The sequence below is a fragment of the Vulpes vulpes genome, chromosome 9 (assembly GCF_048418805.1).
Source record: "Vulpes vulpes isolate BD-2025 chromosome 9, VulVul3, whole genome shotgun sequence".
In the NCBI taxonomy this organism is placed as follows: domain Eukaryota; kingdom Metazoa; phylum Chordata; class Mammalia; order Carnivora; family Canidae; genus Vulpes; species Vulpes vulpes.
The window spans coordinates 103682266-103708870 of NC_132788.1; the positions used below are offsets into that span (position 1 = coordinate 103682266).

The 26605-nt window shown below is 55.0% G+C and overlaps 1 protein-coding gene across 1 annotated transcript; it reads left to right on the forward strand.

Annotated features, from left to right (window-relative positions):
* Positions 1–4295: 4295 nt before the first annotated feature.
* Positions 4296–24950, forward strand: ARHGEF18 (Rho/Rac guanine nucleotide exchange factor 18). The gene is made up of 19 exons (XM_072721513.1): positions 4296–4787; positions 5903–6015; positions 6174–6314; positions 8054–8304; positions 9060–9185; positions 10994–11111; positions 11993–12241; positions 13830–13906; positions 14843–15021; positions 15669–15760; positions 17710–17892; positions 19055–19192; positions 19557–19678; positions 20402–20458; positions 20552–20599; positions 20708–21178; positions 21492–21825; positions 22624–22749; positions 22828–24950. Exons 1-19 carry the CDS (start codon positions 4408–4410, stop codon positions 22974–22976), a joined length of 3354 nt encoding a protein of 1117 aa, XP_072577614.1. The 5' UTR covers positions 4296–4407; the 3' UTR covers positions 22977–24950.
* The last annotated feature ends 1655 nt before the right edge of the window (positions 24951–26605 follow it).

Genomic DNA, 26605 nt, shown 5'->3' on the forward strand with positions numbered 1-26605 from the left:
CCATGTGTTAGATAGGCTCCATTCAGGCATGAATTGTAGTCCTAGTGACCGTGAGCTCAGCAGTAATAAATCAATAGTATATATTAAATAAGGTGTCTTTCAAGAGAAACACGCATAAAACATGGTTACGTATTGATGGGTTGATGGAAGTGTAGACAGGCACTCCCAGGAGCCCAACTTTGCATCTCCCCTGTGAGCAGTGATTCAGTACCACTTCTTCAGTACCCACTGCAACTTTATAGAACATCGGTACAGTGACATTGAGTGGCTCAATGGTTGAGCATCTGCCTTTGGCTCAGGTCGTGATCCCGGGATCCTGGGATCGAGTTCTGCATTGGGCTCCGCAGAGGGAGAATGAATGAATAAATAAAATATTTAAAATTTAAAAAAAAAAACCATTGGTACAGTGAATAATGAGAATCAGTTGCAACATTTTGTTTTGACATCATTTAAGATTCACAAGAAGTTGCAAAAATAGCACAGAGGGTCCCAGATACCCTTGGTGGAGCATTTCTCAGTGATGATAAACTAACCAATAACCAATGGTAATCCCCAGTCAAAGCTAGGACACTGACATTGGTAGAATATTGTTAACTCAGGGACAGACACTGTTTGGGTTTTGCCAGTTGTTACATTGCATTCTCTAGTGGGGGGAAGGGAGTATATAGTTCTATTAAAAAAATTTTCTGGGGATGCCTGGGTGGCTCAGCGGTTTGGCACCTGCCTTCGGCCCAGGGTGTAATCCTGGAGTCCCGGGATGGAGTCCCACATCGGGCTTCCTGCATGGAGCCTGCTTCTCCTCTGTGTCTCTCTCTCTGTGTGTGTCTCTCATGAATAATTAATTAATTAATTAATTAATTAATTTTTTCTTAAGATTTTTATTTATTTGAGAGAGAGGAAGCACACGAGCTGGGGGAGGAGCAGAGGGACAAGCAGACTCTCTGAAGAGCAGTGAGCCCAAGGCGGAGCTCGATCCCAGGACCCTGAGATCATGACCTGAGCTGAGGTCAGATGCTTAACCAACTAAGCCACCCCGGCGCCCCTGGTTCTATGAAATGCTATCCTCAGTATATATAAATCTGAGTAGCCAACACCAGAGTCAAGATGCAGAACTATTCCCAAAGAAACAATGTTTTCTTTTTTTCAGAGTACAGTCCAGTGGCATTAGGTGTATTCACATCGGTGTACCACCATCCCCACCATTTGTCTCTAGAACTTTCCATCTCCCCAGATGGAGACTGTCCCAGAAAACTCTGACACTCCCCACCTGCTCCCTGGTCCTTGGTTCCCACCATCTACTCTCTGTCCCTGTGGATGGGACTCCTAGGGGGAGGGACCTCATCTAAGTGGATATGTACAGTATTTGTCCTTTTGTGTCTGGGTTATTTTGCTTAGCACAATATCCTCAAGGTTTGTCCACGTGGTAGCAGGCGTCAGGATTTCCTTCTTTTGTATAGCTGAATAAGATGCCATAAAACAATGATTTCTTGCCCTATTTCATGGCAGGCATTGTCCTCCATTCTACTGGGGGAACACACAATGATCAGAATAAGTAAATTACGGCATATATTAGAGGGGAACCAGCTTACCATTCATTCATTCTTTCTTTTTTTTTTAAGATTTTATTTATTTATTCATGAGAGACACAGAGAGAGAGGCAGAGACACAGGCAGAGGGAGAAGCCGGCTCCATGCAGGGAGCCCAACATGGGACTCGATCCCCGGTCTCTAGGATCACTCTCTGGGCTGAAGGCGGCGCTAAACTGCTGCTATCATTCATTCTTTCTGCTGAAATTCTGTCCCTTGTGCCCCCCTTCGAGTGCAGTGACACCTGGTGTCCCTTAATCATGACCCTTAGACATGAGTACCTCAAAGTATCTTCTCAAGGATCAAGGGAAGATTTAAGACACCATAGATTTAGTGTGCCCTATCATTTATTAAAATTCTTTGGGAATGGTGATTCCCAAGGGATGTTGATGGTGGCATTTTCTCCTGTGGACTGTGTGATTAAAGCAGAACTCGTCGGACGTCAGGCAAGATCTTGGGTCATAGGAAACAGTCTGTCAGCCAGGTAAAGGTTTCATTTTAGAGGTTGTTTCATATTTGTACATTCAGGTCATAATTGCCTAGGTGGGGTTTAAATTGGTGTAGAAATGGCAGGAAATGCCTACCCTGGACCATGGAAGCCTCAACTTATGACTTTCACCTTTATGAATGGGTGTTCATCTCTGAATGATACCCTCATCACCTTTGTCTCTGTGATCATAGTAATTGTTAGCCACTTACTGATGCCAGGACCTTTGAAGTCACTGACCAGGTATCACCATCGCCACATCACATGGAGCCGTGCTAATGAATGGCTGTGGATATGTGCTCTGTGTGGCATATGGTGTCACACTGCTTAGTGGTTAAGTCTCAGTTGATAAGCTTTGTTCATTACTCCTTGACCAGAAATTTCCTTTCTGACACATACCCACCTGCACATTTGCTATCACCCTGAATTTCCCACTTAAATTTTTTTTAGGGGATCCCTGGGTGGCTTAGAGGTTTAGCACCTGCCTTCAGCCCAGGGTGTGGTCCTGGAGTCCCAGGATCAAGTTCCACGTCAGGCTCCCTGCATGGAGCCTGCTTTTCCAAACTCTGCTTGTGTCATCTTTATCTCTCTCTCTCTCTCTCTCTCTTTCTCTCTCTCTCTCTCTCTCTCTCTCATGAACAGATAAATAAAATCTTCAAAAAAATTTTTTTTTAAGATTTTATTTATTTATTTGAGAGAGCAAACAGAGAGAGAGGGAGAAGCAGACTCCCCACTGAGCAGGGAGCCCAATTCAGGGCTTGTTACCAGGACCCTGGGATCAAGACCAGAGCTGAAGGCAGATACTTAACCTACTGAGCCACCCAGGCACTGCCTGAATTTCCACCTAAATTCATACTCTCAGAATATTGAATCCCACTCTTCAGAAAAGCCCTTGAGATAAGTACATTTTCCTCTACTGCTGGTCACTAACTCACCCCAGGGGTCATGGTCTGTGTGCCACTACTTTACCTGTGTGATAGAAACCCATGGGTGGGTGCATTAGGGTCCCAGGAGCCAGGGGGGAAAGGCTAGCGGACAGATTTCTTCCTAACGCTGAAATCCTTGCCTGGCATAGCGCTTTTGACCCCAAGAATGAATGAGCCCAGGAGCCCATCTCAGCCAGTCTCAATTTGTCAAATTGGAGAGGGTGATAGTTTGATTCTTCTGAGTTCCATCTTTCCTGTCAGTGGGAAAGGTGATCAGAGAGTACAGGCTATCCCGGTTCTTACCTTAATGAGCACAGGAGTGTCAAGAACCCTTTGGAGCCCCCATTATGTGCTAGGCTGGTTTACAATCCTTGTGTAAGAAAGGATCGGGGGACACCTGGGTGGCTCAGCGGTTGGGTGCCTGCCTTCGGCCCGGGACGTGATCCTGGAGTCCCAGGATCAAGTCCCACATCTGGCTCCCTTCATGGAGCCTGCTTCTCCTTCTGTCTGTGTCTCTACCTCTGTGTGTGTGTGTGTGTCTCATGAATAAATAAATAAAATCTGAAAGAAAGAAAGAAAGAAAGAAAGAAAGAAAGAAAGAAAGAAAGAAAGAAAGAAAGAAAGAAAGAAAGAAAGAAAGAAAGAAAGAAAAAGAAAGGAAGGAAGGAAGGAAGGAAGAAAAAGGAAAATAAGGAAAAGGAAAAGGAAAAGGAAGGATCAGCACCTCTTGTTTACTGTGGGGCTCAAATTTTGTTAGGGTGCTTATGATCAGGGGCTTGCATGGCTTCACACCATGTCGTGGGGTCTCTAGGTCCCAGAGTCATCCTGATATCTGACCTCAGGTTCATTATAGCCACGTGGGGCCGCCTCAGTGGCTCAGTTGGTTAGACATCTGCCTTCAGCGCAGGTCGTGGTCTTGGGGTCCCAGGATCCAGCCCCACATCAGGCTCCATGCTCAGTGGGGAGTCTGCTTCTCCCTCTCCCTCTGCCCCTCTCTTGCTCTCTCTCCTTCTCTCCCTAATAAAGGAAAAAAAAATCTATATATTAAAAAAAAAGTCACGCATGTGTGTGATGTCGGCACGAGCTGCACCAAGCGCACAGCTCCCTATTTAGTGATCTTAGATTATTTACAGTGAATCTAAACTACTCTCTGCTTTTTTACCCCCTGCCAAGGTGGGAGGGGTGTCGGGATTTTTTTTGCCGTTATTTTACCAAAGGAGAAGATACTGTGCGATTTCCAACTAAATGGTCACAGTGGGGACCAATTTCCTGCCCTCTAGACCCGCTGTCTCAGCCAATACAGTAGGAGAAGACGCAGCTTTACATTTCTAGAAGGATCACATGGAGGTATAAAAACGGCACAGCCCGGCCTCGCACGGCGCTGGGTCTCGGAGCCCCGACCGTGAACATGGGGAACACGCATTCCAAAAGCAGTGACAGAGACAGCGCGCTCCACGGCCGCCCCGAGCTGTCTTTCTACAGCTCTTTTCCTCGGAAATGGAGCGAGAATGTCTTTCTAGATAACGAGCTGCTGACCTCCAAGATTCTCTCCGTGCTGCGGCCGCAGTCGGATCGGGGCTTCCGGCCGGGCCACCTGCGCTACCCTGCCCACTTTCTCAGCACCAACTCTGTGTTTGCCTCTGTCGCAGCGTCCCTGAAGGAGCACCCGAGGGCCACCCTCGTGTCCGATGGCAGCTCCGCCCTGTCCAGGAATGTCGGCATGACGGTCTCACAGAAGGGGGGGCCACAGCCAGCACCCAGCCCGGCGGGAACGGGGACACAGCTTGGGTAAGTGGGGGTCCCGTCCCTGTGCCAGGTGCCAGTGAAGGGAGGGAGGGAGGCAGGGCATCAGGATGCGGCGTTCCACCGGGAGGGACCCCCGTGGACGGGCTCCCCGAAAGGAGACCCTCGGGTCTGTGTGGATCTGCACGTTGGCCCCCCCCAGCCACGCGGTGAAATTCCTATTAACACTTGCTTTGGAGATTCAGTCCTCTTCTTGATGGAAACCCCATGTGTTCTGAGTGTACATGGCCATTCGGAGCCAGTTTGTTTCGTGTTCTCGAAGGGCCCTTGGACAGGGTTCCTGTGCGTGCTCGAGATGATGCTAGAAGTCCCGCTGAGGTGGCCATGGAGGTAGCATCCGTTATTTATGGCTTAACCTCTGTCCTCTGAGGACTCGGAGGTTGTTCTCTTAATCCTTTGCACGGCAGGATTCAGGTAGAAAACCCAATGCTAACAAATGTCATTGTGGTGATACTCCTATGGGTTGGTGGGGAACGGAGCTGATTATCTTTGTCTGCTAAGAAGGGGTACCCCTTCCACCCTCGACGGAGTGTGGCTATGTCCACCTAACTCTTGCTAGAAAGAATTCCAGGGGCCCCGGGGGCTTTGGTGGCCATTAAAGGAAGAAAAGCATTTAACACCCCCCTTAGAATGCACCTGGTCTTTGGACTGAAGTTCATTATGCTGCAGGAAGTCTTGATGTGATATGAACAGATCATCTCCTATTTTTTTTTTTAGATTTTATTTATTTATTTATTTATTTATTTATTTATTTATTTATTTATTTATGAGAGACACAGAGGGAGAGAGAGAGGCAGAGACACAGGCAGAGAGAGGGAGAAGCAGGTTCCATGCAGGGAGCCTGACATGGGACTCGATCCTAGGTCTCCAGGATCACCCTGGGCTGAAGGCAGCACTAAACCATTAAGCCACCCGGGCTGCCCTCATCTCCTAATTTTTATAGATGATCTGTGACAGAGTTTATATTGAAATCCAGAAAGTTCTCAGATAGATTTGCCTTCATGTGTGCACGCGCGCACGTGTGTTTAACTCCATGTTTTAGAATATGTGTGTGTTTAACTCCATTTTTTAGAATAATTGTTTTTATGATTTTTGTTTAGACCAGTCACAGGAGAAATGGATGAAGCCGACTCTGTGTTTTTAAAATTTAAGCAGGCAGCCGATGACTCTCTCTCACTTACATCTTCGAATGCCGAGCCCATTTTTGTAGAAGGTACAATCTTGATTCTTTCACGGACGTCATGCCATGTCCACCTGCATTGGGAAGGGCTGGGATCCATATCAGTGTGTCCATGGGACGCAGGCTGGGGGGGCAGCCCAGAGCCAACAAGGTCCTGGCCCCCAAGCAGCAGCCTCTTACTCTTCCCTCAGACCCCTGCACAGCCTCACTAAGGAGTGAGATCGAGTCAGACGCCCGTGAGTTTGAGGCCGAGTCCTGGAGCCTTTCCGTGGATGCAGCGTACGCAAAGAAACAAAAGAGAGAGGTTGTCAAGAGGCAGGATGTGCTCTATGGTAAGAAGTTCTGCGCTGTCACACTGACCTTCCACTTAACTTCTTTTCCTCCCTTGTTTTGATGGCTGACACCTAGGAGTCCTCCCCTCTGGGACACTGTGGCCCACACCACCTGCTCTCCCAGGGCAGCCCTGCCTTCCTAGTCAGGGAAAAGGTCACCCGGGAGGGCTTTGTGAGAACCATCCCTGAGGATGAAAGTGGCCAAATGCCCAGTCCCTACTCATCCTGACCCTGCTGGTAACTCTTGAGAGACAAGACCTCCCCGGGCCCATCCCCACCATCCCTGGTGACCACAGACAGGCTGGGGTGGCTGTGACTGGAGGTTTGGGAGGTATGTGACATTGCACTGGCTCCAGGGTGGACACCCCTTCCTGCTGGTTGTTGGGGAACCTGGCTGTGGCCATTGCTTTTGAACAGAACCCCATCCCAAGGCCAGGTGTCATGTTGGATGCCCCATGTAGGTCCCCCCTAGGCCTCTGGACCCTCCCTATAAGCAGGATGATGAAGGCCCCAGACACCCGCACTAGAATCTGAGGCCTTTCTCTCCCTAAAGCCTGACTTGTTCTCATGATTCTCCCTCCATGGGAATCATCCCCAAGACTCAAGTGTTGTGTCGCCCAAGGAGGTATTCTGTGTCCCTTACTGGTGTTCCATGAGGAGGTTCTGGCATAGGTGTGTCTTGGCTTTCTGCCATGTGCAGTTGGTTGGTGACAGTGGTGTCCACTGGCCCCCCATGTCCCTCCACACTCCACACCCTCACCTTTCTGCCCAGGCCAATGTAGCTTGGGGTGTGGGCAGGAGGAGAGTCCTGTAAATGCTTCACCTCAGGGCTCCAGACCACAGGCAGAGATCCTGTAGGGAGGGACAGAGAAGACTGGTCTGGATGTTTCCATCCAGGAAGCCCTTTGCCACATTGTCTCACCCTCTGGGTAAACACAGACTGCATCCAGCCCCCATGGCTGGCAGCCGTGGGCCGGCTCTGTTGACCTTTGTTTGGTCTCTAACAACTTCCAGGCCTTGATTTGAACAACAGATAAACTCCCAACACGAAACCTGGTATTTCTCTGCCTTTTACCAGAGAATTAAATTCTTCACTTAAACTCTGCTTTTTCTTGGGTTATGGTGTAGGTCTGGTCACTGGCATATCCAGGTGTGTAAGTTTCACATCCCAAGGAATGGCGTTCACCAGAACATTCTTCTTTATTTATTTATTTTTTTTTTAGATTTTATTTATTTATTTGAGAGAGACAGAGCACGAGTGTGGAGAGGGAGAAGCAGACTCCTCGTTGAGCAGGGAGCCTGACATGAGGCTCGATCCCAGGGCCCCATGATCACAATCTGAGCCAAAATCAGCACTTAACTGACATCAGAACAGTCTTCCTGCTTAACGCAGCCTTGAAACGTCTTCGGTCCTGAAATCCTCCTATGAATCGGAGGCCCCAGCACACAGCCTGAGTCCTCTCTTTCTTGATGTCACTCCAGCAAGGGCTGCTTCCTTACACTGCAGCACTGGGTGGGGGGCGGGATGGGAGTCCCCCACACTGGCCCCCCCCCACCCACACACACACCCTGCTGGGCAGTGAGACCTCCAGGGGAAGGGCCTCAGTGGAGACCTGGGAGAAGGCAGCCAGGCACCTGGAGGCAGGTGGTTCACACGAGTGCCATTGTGGGATGTGGGAGGAGCAAAGCCAGGGTGCCCGGCCTAGAGTGGTTAAGTCCTTTTGTCCATGTCCCTGCAGAGCTGGTGCAGACGGAGGCGCACCACGTACGGACACTCAAGATCATGCTGAAGGTCTACTCCAGGGCCCTGCAGGAGGAGTTGCAGTTCAGCAGCAAGGCCATCAGCCGCCTCTTCCCATGTGTGGACGAGCTGCTCGACATACACAGCCACTTCCTCTCTCGGCTGAAGGAGCGACGCCAGGAGTCCCTGGAGGAGGGCAGCGACCGCAACTACGTCATCCAGAAAATCGGGGACCTCCTGGTGCAGCAGGTGGGCACACCAGGACAGGCACAGGGCCTGGATGAGCCCCTGCCTCATCTCTGTTCCAGCCAGCAGTCCAAAGAACGCGGCCTCTGTTTATTGAGAGCCTGCAGAAGACAGTGGTCCTGGGCCTTTACAGGTGTGCACGCGGCTGCTGGAGACAGAGAGGCCTAAGTGCCAAACGCACTTGTGTAGACAGCGTCCGTCCACTGATGCATTCTGGGCTTTTCTTTGGTCACCCAGCTGGGTTTTTTTTTGTTTTGTGTTTTTCTGGTTTTGACCTCCATGTTTTGGGCTGTTAGAGGCAGTTCTGTGGTAAAGGGTGCCAACCCCAAATTGAGTTCTGAGTTGACCTCTGAGCCCAGGCCAAGGTGGACAGAGGGGACGCGTACCTCCTTGTCTGGCCGCAGAGTGCTCTAGGCATCCTGAGGCCTCTAACTAGAGTTCATTAGAAGAAGACCCCTTTTGCTTTTAAAATGTTTCTCACGTTCTCTGGCATAAATGTATTCCTCCTTCTTGGATTTCAGAGGTTTTACGGCACTGTGACATTGTAAAGCCCGTTATTGCCTTATGGTACCTTGTGATGAGACACCCCTTCCCACCCCCATACTGAAGCATTCCCCTGCTTGAGTACGTGTTAGACAAGAAAGTGGGGTACAAGTGAATTCGAGACGTAATTTAGTAGAGTCCACTGAGCCAGACAAGAGCGCTCCCAGGAGGTTTTCCTGCTCCCTTCTGGTAATGTCTCCGTTGTCTTTCTGCAGTTCTCTGGCGAAAATGGGGACAGAATGAAAGAAAAATATGGTGTCTTTTGTAGTGGCCACAATGAGGCGGTTAATCATTACAAGTTGCTGCTGCAGCAAAACAAGAAATTTCAAAGCTTGATCAAGGTAAAAAAAAAAGGGGAAGGGGAAAAAAAAAAAGGGGGGGGGGGGAAGGGGATTTTTTTTTTTTTTTCTTAATTAAAAAATGGATCTTCTTTGCTATAGATTGTTTCCTTCAGGACTATAGACTCTGGGAGAGCTTAAGATGCTAAGGTACCTGTTAGAAGTCAATGAGTTTCAAGTTTTTATTACCTTACTACCTACAAACTGGTTCAGAACCCGTCAGTGAAGTCCAGATGTCAAATAAAGCAAAGCACACCTAGGGCTTTGTCCTCGGCCATACCAGCAGGCCCTAGTGCAGAACCTGCTGACCATCATTCCTGAGACTACCAAGGGGACACACAGGTGTCATTTCAAGGGGCCGCCCTGCCCTAGGATCTGCCCCTCCAGAGCCACCCCTCTGCCTTCAGATGTTCCAGCTGATGCAGGCATAACTTACTCCAGACCTCTGTCCCTCCCTTGCCTCCTTTCCTCTCTGGTCTCCACTTGTCCTGGGAGGCCTGTGAAATGACCCACGCCTGCCTAAGGGTGTGCAGGTGCTCAAAGCCCAGAACTAACAACGCAGCATCCGGCCTGAGTCTGCCAAGTTGGGCAAGGCCTCACCTCCTGCATCCTTGAAAACGCACCAAGGTGAAGGCCACTTAGCTGTCAGTGCGCATCCTGCAGCAGCTCTGTCACCTTCTGCTCGCTTGGTCCCCAAGGACTTTATTATTATTTTTTTGGTAAGATCTTATTTATCCATGAAAGACACACAGAGGCAGAGACATAGGCAGAGGGAGAAGCAGGCTCCCTGCAGGGAGCCTGATGTGGGACTCAATCCCAGGACCCCGGGATCACGCCCTAAGCTAAAGGCAAACGGTCCACCACTGAGCCATCCAGGCGTCCTGGTCCCTGGGGACTTTATTTTGAAGTGATAGCCGATAGCTAATGGTCTGGAGTCAAGAATGACAGGTTTTTAAATTCTGCTCCATTATAGTTGGAGTGGACAGACATAAAAGAGAAAGGGTCAGTTTGGGGGGTGGGCCCTGGAAGCTCACAAACCCCACAGCACCTTCTGGGCCTGCTCAGAAGTGGCTCTCACAATTGCTGGCATTCCTGGAGTGCATGAGTACAGAGGGGGCAGAGAAGCAGACTGTGTGGAATGTTCTGGAGGCACCAGAAACCGTTCTCCACCCTGGCGGGAAACGGCTTCGGATGACTGCTTCTTGGGTTCTCAGCCAGAGGTGTGCAGCAGGGGCCAGCAGGGGGCTGGCCCAGAGGCACAGGCCTGATGTAGTTCCAGAGGGTTCTGACAGCCATCAGTGAGAGCCTTCATGTGCGGATATGGGGGCGCGCATGGGTGTGTGCATGAGCCCACTGCATACAGCTTGCCGGGTGATTCCCTACCGCCCCCTGGCTGGTTCTGGTTTCTTTTTCTTTTTTTTTAAGATTTTATTTATGTATTCTTGAGACACAGAGAGAGGCAGAGACACAGGCAGAGGGAGAAGCAGGCTCCCTGCAGGGAGTCCAATGCGGGACCCGATCCTGGGACTCCAGGATCATGCCCTGGGCTGAAGGGAGGTGCTCAACCACTGAGCCACCCAGGCGTCCCAGTTCTGGTTTCTTCTTAACAGGTTTTATGGGGGGCCCTTCTTTACAAGAGGGGAGGCTGCCTTTTTCTGTGGCCTTTCTGTATACAGCAGGCGAGCCTACTTTCAAGTGTTCAGTGAAATAGCAAAGAGAAGAGGTCCTGGTGAGCTGAAAAAGGAAGAAGCCCCAGCCAATTTGGCACGAGATGGGAATGCCAACAGGGCATTTTGTTTCCCATTTCATAGAAAATTGGCAACTTTTCCATCGTGAGGCGGCTTGGTGTGCAGGAGTGTATCCTTCTGGTCACTCAGCGCATAACCAAATACCCCGTGCTGGTGGAGCGCATCATTCAGAACACAGAAGGTAAAGTAGCTCTCCTCCCTGCCTTTGCCCATTGCTGCTTTGAGGGGCGATCTCTGTGTTTCGGCCCCATTTTAGCAGTGGATTGGATAAGTACCCCTCTATGCTCCATCCCTGCTTGTCTGGATTCATCGCAGCTCAGCAGTCATTAACTGAGCTCCCCTCATGCTGAACCACTGTGCTGAGTGCTGGGGTTTCTGACCAAGAAAGATGGGGTGCCAGGTCTTATTTGCCCACTTTACCCTGCAGCCCCTGACCCAGGCTGAGCCGAAACAGGCCCTGGGTCATTATCTAGAGAGTAAATGAATGTTGATCCAGACAAGTACAGTGATGGCCTTCATGTCTGGAACCTGGGGGGTTGGGGGCAGAGGAAAGAGGGCAGCCCAGCCCAGCCCAGCCCAGCCTAGAGTTCTCAGAGGCCAGGGCCTGACCACACCTGCCCACCCCTCCCCCAGCTCCAGGAGATTTGGGCCCTAGGAGAATGAGCAAATTCTCCTGTGTGGAAGCCACACTCTTGAGTTGAGAGGAGCCAGCTCTTGGTAATGGCAGGAGGAGGAGGGAGTCTTTTATGGAGAGCTGGCAGCCCTAGTCTGTTTACCAAGGAATGGCCCCAGGGCTATGCGGGGCCATGTGTGTCACTTCAATTGCACCTTAGCTTCTGCATCCAGTGGAAGCTCCATCTTGGCAAAAACCAAAGGCCCAGCTGCTGCCCTTAGTTTGGAGAAGCATTTACATCTCAGGAAATCCAAGGTGGAAGGTGATTCTTGAAGGGTCCTCTGAGCAGTGGCTTCAGGGCACAGACCTCATAGACCCCAGAGCGTGTGTCCAATGTCTGCTGTGTCTGTGAAAGGGGGCAAAGGCACTAACTCTGCTGTGTGTGACAGCTGGCACAGAGGACTACAGAGACCTCACCCAGGCCCTGAACCTCATCAAGGACATCATCTCCCAAGTGGATGCCAAGGTCAGCGAGTGTGAGAAAGGCCAGCGCCTCCGGGAGATCGCGGGGAAGATGGACTTGAAGTCCTCCAGCAAGCTCAAGAATGGACTGACCTTCCGTAAGGAGGACATGCTGCAGCGGCAGCTTCACCTGGAGGGCACGCTGTGCTGGAAGACCACGTCGGGACGCTTGAAAGGTAAAGCCCTGTCCCTAGCCTCTGCAGGGGAGTCCTCAGACTCCTCCCCTACATCGTGGCCAGGCATGTAAGCCCTCTCGGATTAGTGGCACCATTCTGGACTGGGGCGGGGGTGGGGGGCACCAGCTGACACAGCCACAGCAACCTGGCTGCTCCGGGGCCCAAGGGGGTTGTGCACCGAGTCAGAATGAGACAGGCAGCCAGGGAGGGGTGTGGTAAGGATGAGATTGAGGTAGTCGTACCAGCACCCCTGTCCTCAGGGCTTTGAGGTACCCACCAGGAGGGCCGCTAGATCCAGAGAGCACCCTGAGCCCTTGAAGAAACCTGAGGCATCAGGACATCCTAGGTTTGTCAGAGGCCCCAGAATTCTAAACAAGCAGCCACTGAAGGGCCCCAGTGTGGTAGACACACCACTCAGACTGCTGGCCTCTGTGTCCCCAAGCACCCCACTCACTGCTCAGGAGGCCCTTTGAGGCCCACCTCCAAAATCCACGGTCTACTTCCAGACCAGAGAGCACTCGGGACTCAACCCTAAGCTTCCTGGCTCATTTCATGAACTTCTAGAAACATCTTGACCTGGCCGTTGACATCAGCATCTTTAAAGATCTTTAAGGGAGGGACGCCTGGGTGGCTCAGTGGTTGAGCATCTGCCTTTGGCTCAGGTTATGATCCCAGTTTAGGGATCGAGTCCCACATCAGGATCCCTGTGAGGAGCCTGCTTCTCTGCCTGTGTCTCTGCCTCTCTCTGTGTGTCTCTCATGAATAAATAAATAAAATCTTTAAAATAAATAAATAAAGATCTTTAGGGGAGCACTTGAGATGGCCAGTGACCATATATATGTTTGTCCGTACTTTGCACAGGCAAGCATCCCAGCAGACGATTTAGCGCCTCCTGTGTGCTGGACACCGAGGTGGGTGGTGGGAGACCCCTCCCCTCAGGGGGGTTTCAGTCAGTGGGCAGAAAGGGAGAAAATAAGGAAACAAATAACAATTAGGGAAAGGTACAGGATGCCTCAGAGGGAGCCAGCAGGCCACAGTCGAGGGAATTACGTAGGGAGAGGCTATCTGTTCTGGGTGCTGGCGGCAGAGGCCACTCTGGAGAGAGGGGCGAGGCTTACGCTTGCCCAGATGCAGGTGCTCCGGTAGGACGTTCAGTTTAGGGTTTGCACTTGTGTGCCAAAGCTCTGCTGTGAGAGCTCCTGCAGGGACGAGGCTCGCAGCTGGTGGCTCAGGCCCCAGCTGACCTGAGAACCAGAAGAACAGGGGGGCAATTGTCATTTGAAAAATCAGCAACAGAATCTCAAAGACCAGACCTGCAGGTACCATGGCCCGGCAGCAGCGCAGGAACCTGCAAGACGAGACTCCATCCTTTGATTTGTGCTAAATGTTGAAACACAGGCAGTGATAGAAAGTAGTGAGGTAGACAGAAACCCTCAGGCGCCCGCAGGAGCATCGAGGGGGTGGGCTGAGTGACCAGGACTGCACCCCCCAGGGCTGAAGCCTTTCCGGGACGCGTCCATGTCCGCCTGGCAGGTCCCGTGTGGCCCCGCCACCCCATGAGACGTTTCCTTCTGTGCTTTCTTATTAGATGTTCTTGCCGTCCTGTTGACCGATGTGCTTTTGCTGCTACAAGAAAAGGATCAGAAATATGTCTTTGCCTCTGTGGTATGTATCCTGTCTCTGCAGACGAAGGGTCCCGCCCACCGTAGAGACCTTAGGGGCTGATTGTAAAGCTACCCTCACAGAAGGCGGCCAAGTGGAGGGGCGACTGGGGGTGGGGGGCACCTCCACAGCAAGAGGGGCAAGGCATTAGAGACCAAAGTGGCTGGAAAAGCACATCTGTGTCTTAACCCACCATCCCAGGTCCTCCCAGGGGCCAGAAGGTTCCAGACAAGGCAGGAATAGAATTTTCCTGTCTGGATGCCTGGGGAGGCTGGCTTCAGGGGTTCGTGCAAACATCCTGTCCTGTCTTTGCCTTCATGTTTCTGCGGCTCTTCCTCTCTCAGGGACTCCAGCTGACTCTACGTCCTGTCTCCCCTCTGGAGTCGGATATCAGTCATCCTGGATCGCCCTTACGCCCTGATGACTTCATTTTACCTTAATCACCTCTGTAAAGGCCCCATCTTTAAGTAATCACATTTTGAGGTGCCAGGAGGGTTAGGGCTTTAACATAAGGACACAGTGAGCGCATCACAGGCACTTAGCGTCCGTGTTACTGGGCTGTCGGAGCATCATCTCTCGTAGGATCACAGCAGAGTGGGAATACTGCTTGGCTCTGGCTGTTTGGGGCACAGTCAGGAGGAAGATTTATCTGTGATTATATACTACCTACCCTAGATCTTCCGAGTTTAGTACAGTGGCACGCATTACTGATTATAAAACTAGTTTTTAATCATGGTAAGCAATCCTATTAAAAGTATATGAGGATATCACCACAAAAGTGTCTTTTCCCCTGCCAGGTGGCAAATATCTCTGCTCTGAATTATATGAAAACAAGTAGGACACGGACGTGCCCCTACCCCCCACCTCCTTCCCCTCAGGTTCTCGGTTCCCCAGCTGCTCAGATGCAGCGGGGTGAAAGGTGTCCTCCCCACCACACAGGACTCGAAGCGCCCGGTCATCTCGTTACAAAAGCTCATCGTGAGGGAAGTGGCCAACGAGGAGAAAGCCATGTTTCTGATCAGCGCCTCCCTGCAAGGCCCGGAGATGTACGAGATCTACACCAGCTCCAAAGAGGAGAGGAACACTTGGATGGCCCACATCAGAAGGGCCGTTGAGAGGTGAGAAGAGCCCGTATGTGCACTCCCTTCCCTGCCAGCCATCATGCCCTTAGCTTTGACAGTTGGCAGAATCAGCTGTGACCTTGAAGTACCTGAGAAAGTGCTGGAGGTCTCAGGTGGGGGGTACAGAAAGTGACACCTGACACAGGGGCCCGATGCCCCGGTTGGAGCAGGTTGTGGTATCCTGTCTTTCTTCCTCAGGCCAGGGCACCCTCTACGGGCCCCAACCCCTGGTTCTGCATGATGCCTGGCGTCTGGTCCACCTGACGGGGGAAAGTGGTCCAGGCCTCATGCCCAGCCAGCCTGCTGCTCCCTCTCTTTATGCCTGCTGGCTTCCTGAAGCCGCAGCCTACCCAGAGCTCCCTCAATACTGTTTCAGTTCTGCAGGTGCCCTAGGAAATGAGCCGTCCTCAGTCTCCTCCCCTACATCGTGGCCAGGCATGTAAGCCTATGGACGCTTGGAGACAGGATAGATGCCGATGGCTGCCTTGCTCTTCTCCCTCTTTTCTCCTGCACCATTAACAAGCTGTCACCCCTAGGACGAGACGCTCTCAGCAGCTGGTTCTGCAGACAGAGCTGTCAGCGCCCGTCACAGAGGCCAGCCTGCCTGAGAAGCATTATTGCCCATCTGCCCCCTCTCCCCACAGTTGTCCGGACGAGGAGGAGGGGCCCTTCAGCGAGGCCGAAGAGGAGAAGAAGGGGCTGGAGGCTCGCGCCCTGAGACTGAAGGACTTCCAAGGTAAAGGGAGTCCGCCTGGACCTCCATGCCCACCACATGTCCTGCATATGGTGAGAAGAGTGCATGGCACCCTCCTTGTGCAACAGGCCCTGGGACCACCAGCAAGCATCTCTGTCCTGCCCTATTGGGATTGACCACAGAGCAGATCCCCACCCAAGCCACCAGGTGTTTTGCTGGGGGCCCTGGCAGTGAGGCTTTGTCATGAGCTAGTGATCTTCTGGAGGGGGTGGCCCTCAGGGCCCCTGAGCCATCTCCAGACACTCTGGCTTTGCCCCACACCCTGCCCCTCCCTGGGTCCCTGTTCAAGAAAGAGCTCACTGTGGGCATCCCAGGTCACATACATAAAAACCCCAAGGGGACGCAGAATAGCACAGGACCCCACAGCCTCCTTCTAGAGCCTGGCAGACCCAGACCAGCCCTGGCTTTGTGGCTGGGCACCTCAGCTTCCTCCTCCCTGTTTTAATTTTTTTTTTTTTTAACTACCTTATTGAGATAGAATTCAGACACTCTGCAGTTAATCCATTAAAAGAGTACCATGCGGTGGCTTTTAGTATCTGTCATGAGATTGGGGCAACCATCACCACAATTTTAGACCATTTTCATCCCTCCAGAATGCATCTGCACCCTCATTAGCTGTCCCTGCCTGGTCCTTCCTCCCTCAGCCCCTGGTAACCTCTGTTCTACTGTTGCTATGAATTTGCCTATTCTAGGGATCTTGTATAAATGGGAGTCTTGCGATATTTCTCCTTTTGTGTCTGACTTCGCTGTGCATGATGTTTCAAGGTTTCAGGGTTCAGCCCCGTTGCAGTGTGTGTCAGTTTCCTTCCTTTTTAAGGCTGGAAACGGTTCCATTGTAAGATGCACCACATGTGTTTATCCACTCTCCTCCTCGGTTCTAACAGATTCCTGTGAGATTTCAGTGAGGTCATTGCCAAGAACAATCCCTGGTACTCTGGTCTCAGTCAGCCTCCCTCGTCCCCCTCACTATACCTCAGTCATTTATTTTTAAATTAGGTAGCATTTAGGCAGTAAGTTACATAAAACTAGGTAGTAGAAGTTTTATTTCTCTTTGTGGGGAGAGGTGTATGTTTGAAGTTATTCATTCAGTAATAGAAACATCCAAAAGAAAGGCGAGGAGGATTGACATCCCACTGACCCTGGAAGCACAGTGCCAAAGCAATGTTCATTCAGACTCTTTCTGCCGGGTGGTACTAAAACACATGCCCTGTGTAGACACGTCTCCTTGGATGCCACAGTCCCCCACAGTATCTATCCCTCGCTCATTCCTGACAAGATCCTTACTGCATTAGAAATAGAATCTTTCTTTATGGAGATAGCCTTTCCCATCTTGGATCAAAAGCTGATCTCCTCCTTCACACCGGACCACTAGGGATGCTCACTAAAATCAGGAGCAGAGCCGGGCCACACCCTCCCACAATGATCACCTGCACCCCATGCGTTCCTCCAGGGTGATGAGGAGAGAAACAGAAGTAAGGTCATGATTGGAAGGGAAGGGACTGAATTGTGTTTTGCATGTGACATGATTATTTGCCTAGAAAATCTGATAGAATCAACTAGAAAACTATTGGAACCTGTGAGGGCGCCCAGTAATCCAGCCGAATGTGTTGTGTATACATGGGCATCCAACAGTGAGAAAGTTGCTGTTGCAGCAGCAGTAACGACAAAAAAGCATAAAACCAGAGATTTGTAGAGGTTTGGCCCAAATGCGTGAAGGATAAGATGATGATGAAGTCTTAAAAGATTCTCGCTTTGGCCCAAACTAATAAATTGGCCTGTTCTGATCCTTGGCACATACCCCATGGTGTTTGGTTTTTATAATCGGGGCGAACCATCAGAAGACAGGGCCATGCCCACACCTGCCCTACAGGATGTCGGACTAAGGGTGGGCTGCGGGTGGGAGCCAACCCTTGCCTCCCATCACTTTGCAGAGCGATTGAATGTGAAAGACCAGCAGATTGCACAGAGCCTTGGCGAGAAGCAGCAGATCTACCTGGAGATGGCAGAGATGAGCGGGCTGGAAGACGTTGCACAGTCACGACTCCTCTTCCGAGGAGGGGACCCCTCCGAGACCATGCAAGGAGAACAGATCCTCAAATCAGCCATGAGTGAGAGTAAGGAGCCACACCTGGGGGCCCTCACTGGGCGCTGGCCACGGGGGTCCTGGTAGGTGGGGGGCTGTTCCAGGACAATATAAGACCTGGTGTGGCCAACTTGCCACCTTGTCTGGGACGCGCTCCTGGCTGATTGGGCAGGCATGCTTCCAGGAGCAGCACTGACACCACCAGCCCCCGCCACCGACTTACAGCACCTTCTCCAGGGAGTTCCCTACATGTGAGGCATCCCCTGGGATCTGGTCAACCAAGACAGGTTCCCCACACTCAGGAGGTTCTCCTTTCTGAAGTGGTTCCCTGGTGACATCCCCAGAAACAAGCACACATCCACATTTGGGGGTCATTTCAGAGGGCTGCCCATACCCAGCTGAAAGAGGCTCCTGAGCACAGCAGCCACAGGAGGGCGCCGATGAGTCCACGGCCTGCCTGCCTGCTTCATGGAGCCCCTGGGAGCCCCTAGTGGCCCCCACACAGCTGCTGAGCCAGCCCCACGTGAGGCCCAGTGGGTGTCAGGCCAGGCGGCCAGGCAGCCGGTACTCATTGGGTCCAGCAGGACTGTTGGCACCACTCTCAGTGGCAAACAAGAGAGACAGCTGCTGCCCTCCAGACCTTTCTTTCAGCGTCAGGGAACACAGATCAGAGGGGCTCCTTATGGACTCTGCTCCTGCTGTCTCCTTTCCTCCAGCCACTGGAGGTGGCTTCTTCCTCACATTTCTTAAGTGGCTGTTGTTCTCAGCCCCCCTGAGGGCCTTCTCGTATCCTGCGCCTTGGCTTGAAATATTCTCCCCACCTCCAAACACACTTTGTGTGACCTGTCCTGCCCTCAAAGGCCACTCTCCCATAGCCTCCGGCCGACTGTCTGCACGACTGTCGACACACAAGCACACACCTGAGTTCTTCACTAGGCCCTACGCATCCCTAGCCCCTCCCTCCTGCTGCCGCACCGGCCAGCCTCTCCTGCAGACACAGTTGGCATGTCCTGGTTGCAGGACCTGAAATAGGGAATGCACAGGTCAGGGGGCTGAAGTCATATGTCAGGTAATTAGAAGACCATGACCAGCGCCCTATAGGCTTCTCAGGCCTAGGGCCTCATACCTCCCACACCTGACACCCATGCCCTGGCTCCATGGGGTAACTCAGTTCCTCCCATCTCCTTCCACAGTCGAGGACATCCAGACCCTGATCTGCAGGCAGCTGGGCAGCGCCAATGGCCAGGCGGAAGACGCCGGAGGTTCCTCAGGCCTGCCCCGCAGGGCAGAGACCTTTGGGGGCTATGACTCAGTGAGCAGCCCCAGCAAGAGTGAGTGGTGCCATAATCTACCTGGGGCTTCTCGGGGCCCCTCCAGAAGATGAGCAGCAGCAAGAGGTTGTGCAGTTTCTTGGAACACTCCCTTTGCAGAGCTAAGGCTTTGCTGCTGGGCATCTCTGCTACTGCTTCCCCTCAACAAGTATTAACTCTCTAGTCAGCTTCTGGAACCTTCAGGGTACTGTCAGTCACGCTCTGACGGCATCACACAGACCAGCCCCTCTGTCTCCTGCTGGTCTCTGTGTCTCAGATGCCACCATTGTGGCGCAGGTCCCAGGGGAGCAGCCGGGTTCGGGGGGCCTGGTCCGGACCCCGGTGGGATGTGCAGCATCCTCACATGCCTGATTGGGCTTTTCAGATGGCAGTTTGAAGAAGACCTGCAGCAGCGACCACGGCCCCCGAGACTGGCAAGGCCCAGTGAGCAGCCCAGACTTGAAGCCCAGCAACACCTTGGGGGCCTCTGAGGAGGCCCCACCTGCAGTACGTTGCTTCCTTGGGATATTCCTTAGCCAAGCACAGAGTCAGTCTGGCCCCTTTTATAAAAGCATTAGCAAATGTGAACAGCCTTGGTTTGGGGCTGTCTAGTTTTGCCGTCTCCAGACGCATAGCGACAAGTGCTGTTCCACTGTGCCATGAAAGCATCTCAGCCCAGATGCACACGTGGGCGGGTGAACCTCCACGTTCCCTCCCACGGTCCCTGGGAATGGTACGTGGTGCCCAGGAGGGAGGTGAGGCAGGGGCCAGACCTGGGCAGTAGCTGTGGCTGCATCAGCAGTCAAGGGGCGCTTTGGGGACCGTGAGCACGGAGCCTGCACGTATGTCCTCACGCCCACGAGGCTGAAGCGCCTGGTGGCTGCCTCCAGTTCCACTCTGGGGGCCCACCCTTACTAGGCGCTAGGGCCAGAGCAGAGGTCGGGCTAGGGGCTGTGAGTGTGAGGCCCACTCCTGCTGCCCATTGTCTCCCCTGAGCCTGCGCACAAGCTTCGCCCCCTGAGAGCTGTGGTCTGACCTCCCAGCCTCCCCACGGTGAGCCCAGAACAACTGCCTTCCCACCTCCTGGAAGGCTTCCCGGTACCCTTGTTTTCCATACAGCAAGAGTCATCCAAGTCAAACGACCAGGCAGGACTTGGTGGCCAGAGGGGGTGTCTTGTTGATAATAAGCAGGTCCTTAGCTCTTTGTGTTTGACGCTGTTTTCTATACAGGGCCCGGTGCCGGGTGCGGAGTGCGGCCCCCATCTGCCTGCTGTCCTGGAGTTGGAGGTAGGCTCGGGGCTTGTGCATCTCCCCAGGGGCCGGTATGCACACCCCACACTGTTGTGCGCCAGGAGCCAGCATCTCTATCCCTCTCCACAGCTCGTCCAGCGGATCCAGACCCTGTCCCAGCTGCTCCTCAGCCTCCAGGTACGGGAGCCTGCAACCATACCCTTCTTTTCTCACTTGAGGTTGAGATCTGGGGAAGGGCAAGCCTCGTCCTAAAATAGGCCCCTGCCCCACCCTCTCCACTTGCAGGCAGTCATCGCCCAGCAGGACAGCTACGTGGAGATGCAGAGGGCCTCCATCCAGGAGCGTGAGAAGCAGCTCCGGCTGCAGTCCACGCGCGGGAACATGCTGCTGGAGCAGGAGCGTCAGCGCAACTTCGAGAAGCAGCGGGAGGAGCTGGCCGGTGTGCAGAAGCAGCAGGGCCGCCTGCGGCTGGAGCAGCAGCGCTGGGAGCGGGAGCGGGAGCGCCAGCAGCAGGAGCTGGACCTGGCCGCGGCCCGGCTGCAGCGGCGCGAGAATGAGTCACTGCAACTGCAGGAGCAGCTGAGCCAGGAGCGCGAGAAGCTGGAGCAGCAGCGCCGGGCCTACCAGCACGACCTGGAGCGGCTGCGGGAGGCCCAGCGCGCCGTGGAGCGCGAGCGGGAGCAGCTGGAGCAGCAGCGGCGCCTCAAGAAGCAGAACACGGTGCCCGGGGCCCTGCCACCCGACTCACTGGCAGAGGTGAGGCCTGGACCCAACGCCCACCATGGGGGCGAGTACGCACGTGTGGCTGCATGGCGCGTGGGCTGGGCCCGTGCTGGTGTACGTGACGTGCACATGCCCAAGTGTGACTATGGTGTGCATGTCCGTGGTCAGTGGCAACTGCGTGGGCCCAGCTCCGCTCTACCCCCAAACAGAACCTCCCAGCCAAGAGGTTAGGTCGCGCGAGTCCCCAGAGAGAGGAGGGGGGCGAGGTAGTGGGGGGGGGGTGCTGGGCACCGTGCAGATTGGAGGACAGTGACTTCAAGGGATGTGTCACCTGTTGCTCTTCCAGGCCCAACCCCCAAGCCACACTCCCAGCTTCAACGGGGAAGGGCTGGAAGGGCCCACCACCCTCGCCAAGGTGCCAGGACCCCGGGTGAGTGTGCTGCTGTCCGGCTCGGGCCCCGAGTTCTCGGAGCGCCCCGAGGTGGCCCGCCGGGACAGCGCCCCGACAGAGAGCCGGCCAGCCAAGAGCGACGTGCCCATCCAGCTGCTCAGCACCACCAACCAGATCCAGAGGCAGGCGGCCGTGCAGCAGCAGATCCCCACCAAGCTGGCGGCGTCCACCAAGGGCGGCAAGGACAAGGGCGGCAAGAGCAGGGGCTCCCAGCGCTCAGACAGCTCAGGTGAGCACCCTGCCCGAGGTGGGGAGCCTCAGGTGTCCGCCAGCCAGTCCCTACGGCCCTGGACTCCCTGGGCCTCATGGGCAGTTTGTGAAACCAAAGCGGCTTTCTGTGAGGAAACCAAAATGGGACCGCAGGGCCACCCTCTGGAAGGGGTGACAGGAGGAAACTGGGAGGCACGGCTGGGGACGCTGGACTCCGTGACAGAGGCCAGGCCTCTCCCCATGTGGACGGCTCTCATGCAAGAAGGAAAATTAAAAAGTCAGATTCCAGGTCTTGTTCCTTCCTTGGCTCCCAAACGGGGATTGGGGGCGAGGGAACATCTTGGCAGTCCAGAAAGAACAGCCTGGATCCCTTAGGGACAGCCCGGGCAACCAGTAACGCTCCCCATTGACCTCGCCCCCCGTGCCGATTCTAGCACCCAGGTCTCTACCATGTCCTCGGTCCACAGAGGGGACACTGAGGCCCTTGCGTAGAGCACCCTGCGGTGAGAGGGCTTCCTCACATGCTGCCAGGATGTGGGCTTTGGGTGAGGGGAGCCAGCCCTGGAATGTTCCCGGAGGAGCTGGGCTTGTGTCCCAGGACCGCCATGACTCGATCAGGGGCGGGGGGGCGGGCGGGGGAGGCTCTGGTCTGGTGTCATCGTCTCTGGGGCATCACATCTGAGTGGGTGTGTCCCCTGGCATGGGTGCTTGTGGGAAGTGTCAAGGGGTGGCGGGGGGAGGCCCCTGGCCAAAGTGGGAGCTGCTCATGCACCCCGAACAAGAGCAGCCACCCCAGGCCGGGCCCTCCCTCCCTCAGCCTCGTTTGACCTGAAGCAGCAGCTGCTTCTCAGCAAGCTCATGGGCAAGGACGAGAACGCGTCTCGGAACCGCCGCTCACTGAGCCCCGTCCTGCTCAGCAGCCACAGCAGCGTGGCCCCCCCAGGTGAGCGCAGTCCCCCGGGCAGCAGGGCCCCTGTGGTGCCCGGCGGCTGCTGACAACCACACTCTCTCTCTCTTCCAGACCCCTGCTGCCCAGCCCCGCCCGACGTCCCCGCCGAGGGCTGCTCCCTCAAGCCTGGGGGGGGCCCTGTGTCCCCCTCCCCCTTGCCACTGCCCACCACCCCGCTCAGCAAGGAAGAAAGCAGCAAGGAAGACGTCATCTTCTTCTAGAGGGGTGTGGCTCAAAGGACAGACCCCTCCCTGTCCTACTCTCTGGGCACAGCCCAGTCGTCCCTCTCTTCCCGAGCAAACCGCCACCACCGACCGCCTGGCTGGGGCCAAGGCCAGGGCCAGGGCTGGCCCGTCGTCTCGAGGCTCTTTCTGTAGGATTAGCAGTGGTGCCTGGGTAACTTTCTAAGCCTCTTTTTTTTTTTAACACAAAAACAAAAGTTTTTAATGGAAGGTTGAACCAGAGCTAACCCAAGGAGCTGTGTCTGGTCGTAGCACCCGTGTGGGTAGGGAGAGATGGACTCCATCCGTTTTCCAAGGTAGTGACAGACAGTGGTGTCTCCGCAAGTGGCCTGATGACCAGCCAGACCCCAGTCTGAGGAGGAGGTCCTGGCCCTGGGCCAGGCTCCAGAGCCACCCGGGGCCACTGGAGCAGGTCATTAGGGCCCCAGAAGGGGCTGGGTGGTGTCAGCAGAATCCGCTTCCAAAGCAGACTCACCTGTGTCCGCCTGAACCTCAGGGCCAGGGCATGAGCTCAGAGAAGCGGTGGCACACGACCCGCCTGGGAACACGAGGCCATGGGGCGGGGCGTATGAAGAGGACGGCCAGTGGCACAGTAGACAGGTTCTGTGGGTTCTGGAAGGGACGGACCCTAACCCATTTTATTGTGACAGAGGTTTGTAAAACCTGCTGTTGCCAAACTTGGTGCTTTCCAAAGGCACCTCACCACGTTGGCATGATTCTGTGGGGTTCGAGAGCGTTAGCCAGGGCCAGCACGCACCTGAGGGTCCCACCCTGAGGCAGAGGGTCCTCAGCCCCCATGAGATGGGCTGGTTTTCCTGGGGCTGCAGGGAGGAGGTCCCCAGGGCAGGTGTCCCTCACGGATGGTCTGGTGCTGGGACGAGGAGCAGAGCAGTGGAGCCACCACGTTGTGGCTGATAAGAGCGAGGTGCCCGAGGGGTCACAGATGGCCTGGAGACCTCCGATGGACAGATGGCTGTGGGTGCCTCGTGTCCAGTGAGCGACGCTAGCTTACTGTCAGCGTCCCCCGGAGGGCCAGGGGCCGCCGGTGCAGCCGCATAGCTCTGGGTGTTGGGGACTGTGTCGGGTGTCTAGAGCCGGCCGAGGGGTCAGATCCACGCCTCAGCTCTGGAGGCAGTCCAGCTTGGGGCGGGGCGGGGGAGTGGGGATACTCCAGCCTTTGCACCCCAGGCTCCCCCGCTGAGCCCAGAGCCCGGTCCATCCCAAAGCGTCCCGTCCGTGGGAGGACTGGGGGCCCTCGCTGACCAGGGCCAGGGCGGGGGCATCGGCCACAAGGAACTGAAAGCAGTTCGGAAGCTTCCCGAGCCCGGCCCCTCCCCTCCCCCGCCCTCCGCTCTGTCCTGGGGGCTGCGGCATCCACGCATCCTCGGGGAGCCAGGAGAGGTGTCCCCCCTCAGTCCTATGATGCGTCAGAGCTCATCTGTGCCATGTCTAGAATCAGTGTTTTTGTGTTTTTGTACCGGCACGTATCCGAGCACTTTAGCAAAGTGGACATTAAGTTCCTGTCCTATTGTGAAGAGAACATTCCTGGGCCCTCGTGCCGGGTGATTTCACCGCCACGCGCCCCTGTCTGCGGGCTCCAGTCTGACCCTCCGAGACGCCACGATTCCCCAGACGATTGCGAGTCCGAGGAATTTCTGCTCGGCCATGTGGCAGGAATGGGGGCGTCCCACTCGGGGCCCCGCAGCGCGGCCGTGTCGACCCATCTCTCGCCCGTGCGAGGTCACTCCTGAGTAGAGCCCAATTATATTTGGTTGGTGGTTGAGCAGATAATCCTACTTCTGTGGAACCTGTGCACGTCTTTAATTGTGACCATAATCTTAGTCCACCCGACAATTATTTTTACGATGATTGCAGCATTTCCTTGCCGCGGCGTCTTTCAGAACCGCCTTAGAACTTAAGATCTGATTCCAGCAATAAAAATGTCGAAGATGAGCCGATGGGAGTGTTCACTTAGGGGTCCGGGGTTTTGTTTTAGGATCATCTACCCAAACCTCAGTGCTGTAAGGGTGGGATACGGTGGAGACTCCCCGTGGCTCGGCTCACGGGGCGAGGCACCCCTTAGCCTCTGCTGCAGGAGGACCTTGGGGAGGCCTGGACCCTGTGCCCGGGCCCCCACACACTCCCCTCATCGTAGCCAGGCAGGGAGCCCATCACCTGTCCCGGCCCCACAGCTGGGGTGGGGACCACATGGTGCCCCTGTTCTTACTGGGCGCCAGCCGAGACAAGCACCCCAGGCCTGTCGTGAGTGAGTGGATCTGCCAGGAGCCCGGCCCATGAGCCTGCTGTGGTTCCCTCAGGAAGCTCCAGATGGTGACTGCATCCAGACACACGAAGTCGGAGGCAGTGGTGACGCCAGGGTGGCCGTGGACCCCAGAAGCAGCAGCCCTCCACACGAGGCGGAGGTGTGGGCGTGCTACTAAGTCCTCCCCACCCTGGAGGCTCTCCCTGCTCCCCAAAGAGCCGAGTATGCTGCAGCCTGTGCTCCCTGGGGCCTGGGGGAGCCCTTTCAGGCCCAGCTCCCAGGGAAGGGCACAGGGCAGGGGTGTGGCCACACCGTGGCTGGGGCTTCTCCACCGCCCAGTGGTGTGTCCCCACACAAGCTGAGCCCTGGCATCTGGCTCTGCCCAAGCCCACAGGGACGGGGGCCTGTGACCTGACATGTTACCTGTGCAGGTGTTCAAGTGGCTTCCCCCCCAAACACACTCCTCACAAGCATTAACTCACTGAGTCTCCAGGCAGGTAAGCAGGTGCTGCTGCGACCCCCACCCTGATCTCCTGGTGTCCCGAGTGCTGGGAAGGGGGCCTCCGCGAAGGGCCAGGACAAGCACATCCCCCCCCTTTTAAGAGGGCAGCAGGGAGACTGACCCAGCCAGGGCAAGTGAGGGGTCTAACACGTCCCGTGCTAACCCTGAGTGGCCCCCCATCCCAGCTCTTCCCACCGCATCCCTTCCTCGTAAAACAAGACCTAGTGGGTGTCGCGTGAGCCTTGGGCGCTGCAAACTGCCGTTTTTTGTTGGCTCTCTCGGTGCTTGCGGGACGGAAGGGATCCCTCCGCTTTCTGGCTGGGACTCAGGTGGAGGGTCCAAGGACACGTCGAGGGGCAGGCGTGGGCTGACAACCATCGGCCGACACCCACCAGAGGCCACACCGTGTCGCCTGGAAAACCAATCCACCCCCTCCCGCCGTGATCCCCGTGAGGTGAGAGCCGGGAGCCCTCGTGGCCAGGCCCCACCTTGGAACCCTTGGAACCCTCAGGCCGGCCCTGGCTCCACGCTGTGGCCCAGCGGGAGCTGCTTCAGCCGCCCGAGAGGACCAGACACAGGCGCAGCCCAGTGGGAGGTACACCCGTGGCCCCATGTGCCCCAGAGGGACGGGCCGAAGCCTGCCCGGGCCAGCGGCCTGTGCTGGGACTCAGAGGACCCACTGGGCCCGGCACGGTCCAGAAGGCGGGCTGGGGAGGTGCGGTCTCCAGGCAGCCCACCACACCCCCAGGCCCCACCTGCACCCCCATCAAAGGGCACAGGGGCGCCGCCGAGGGGGAGAGCGGGTGGGGGCCGGTGAGTTTAGAAGTACGCGCCCACGCCTGG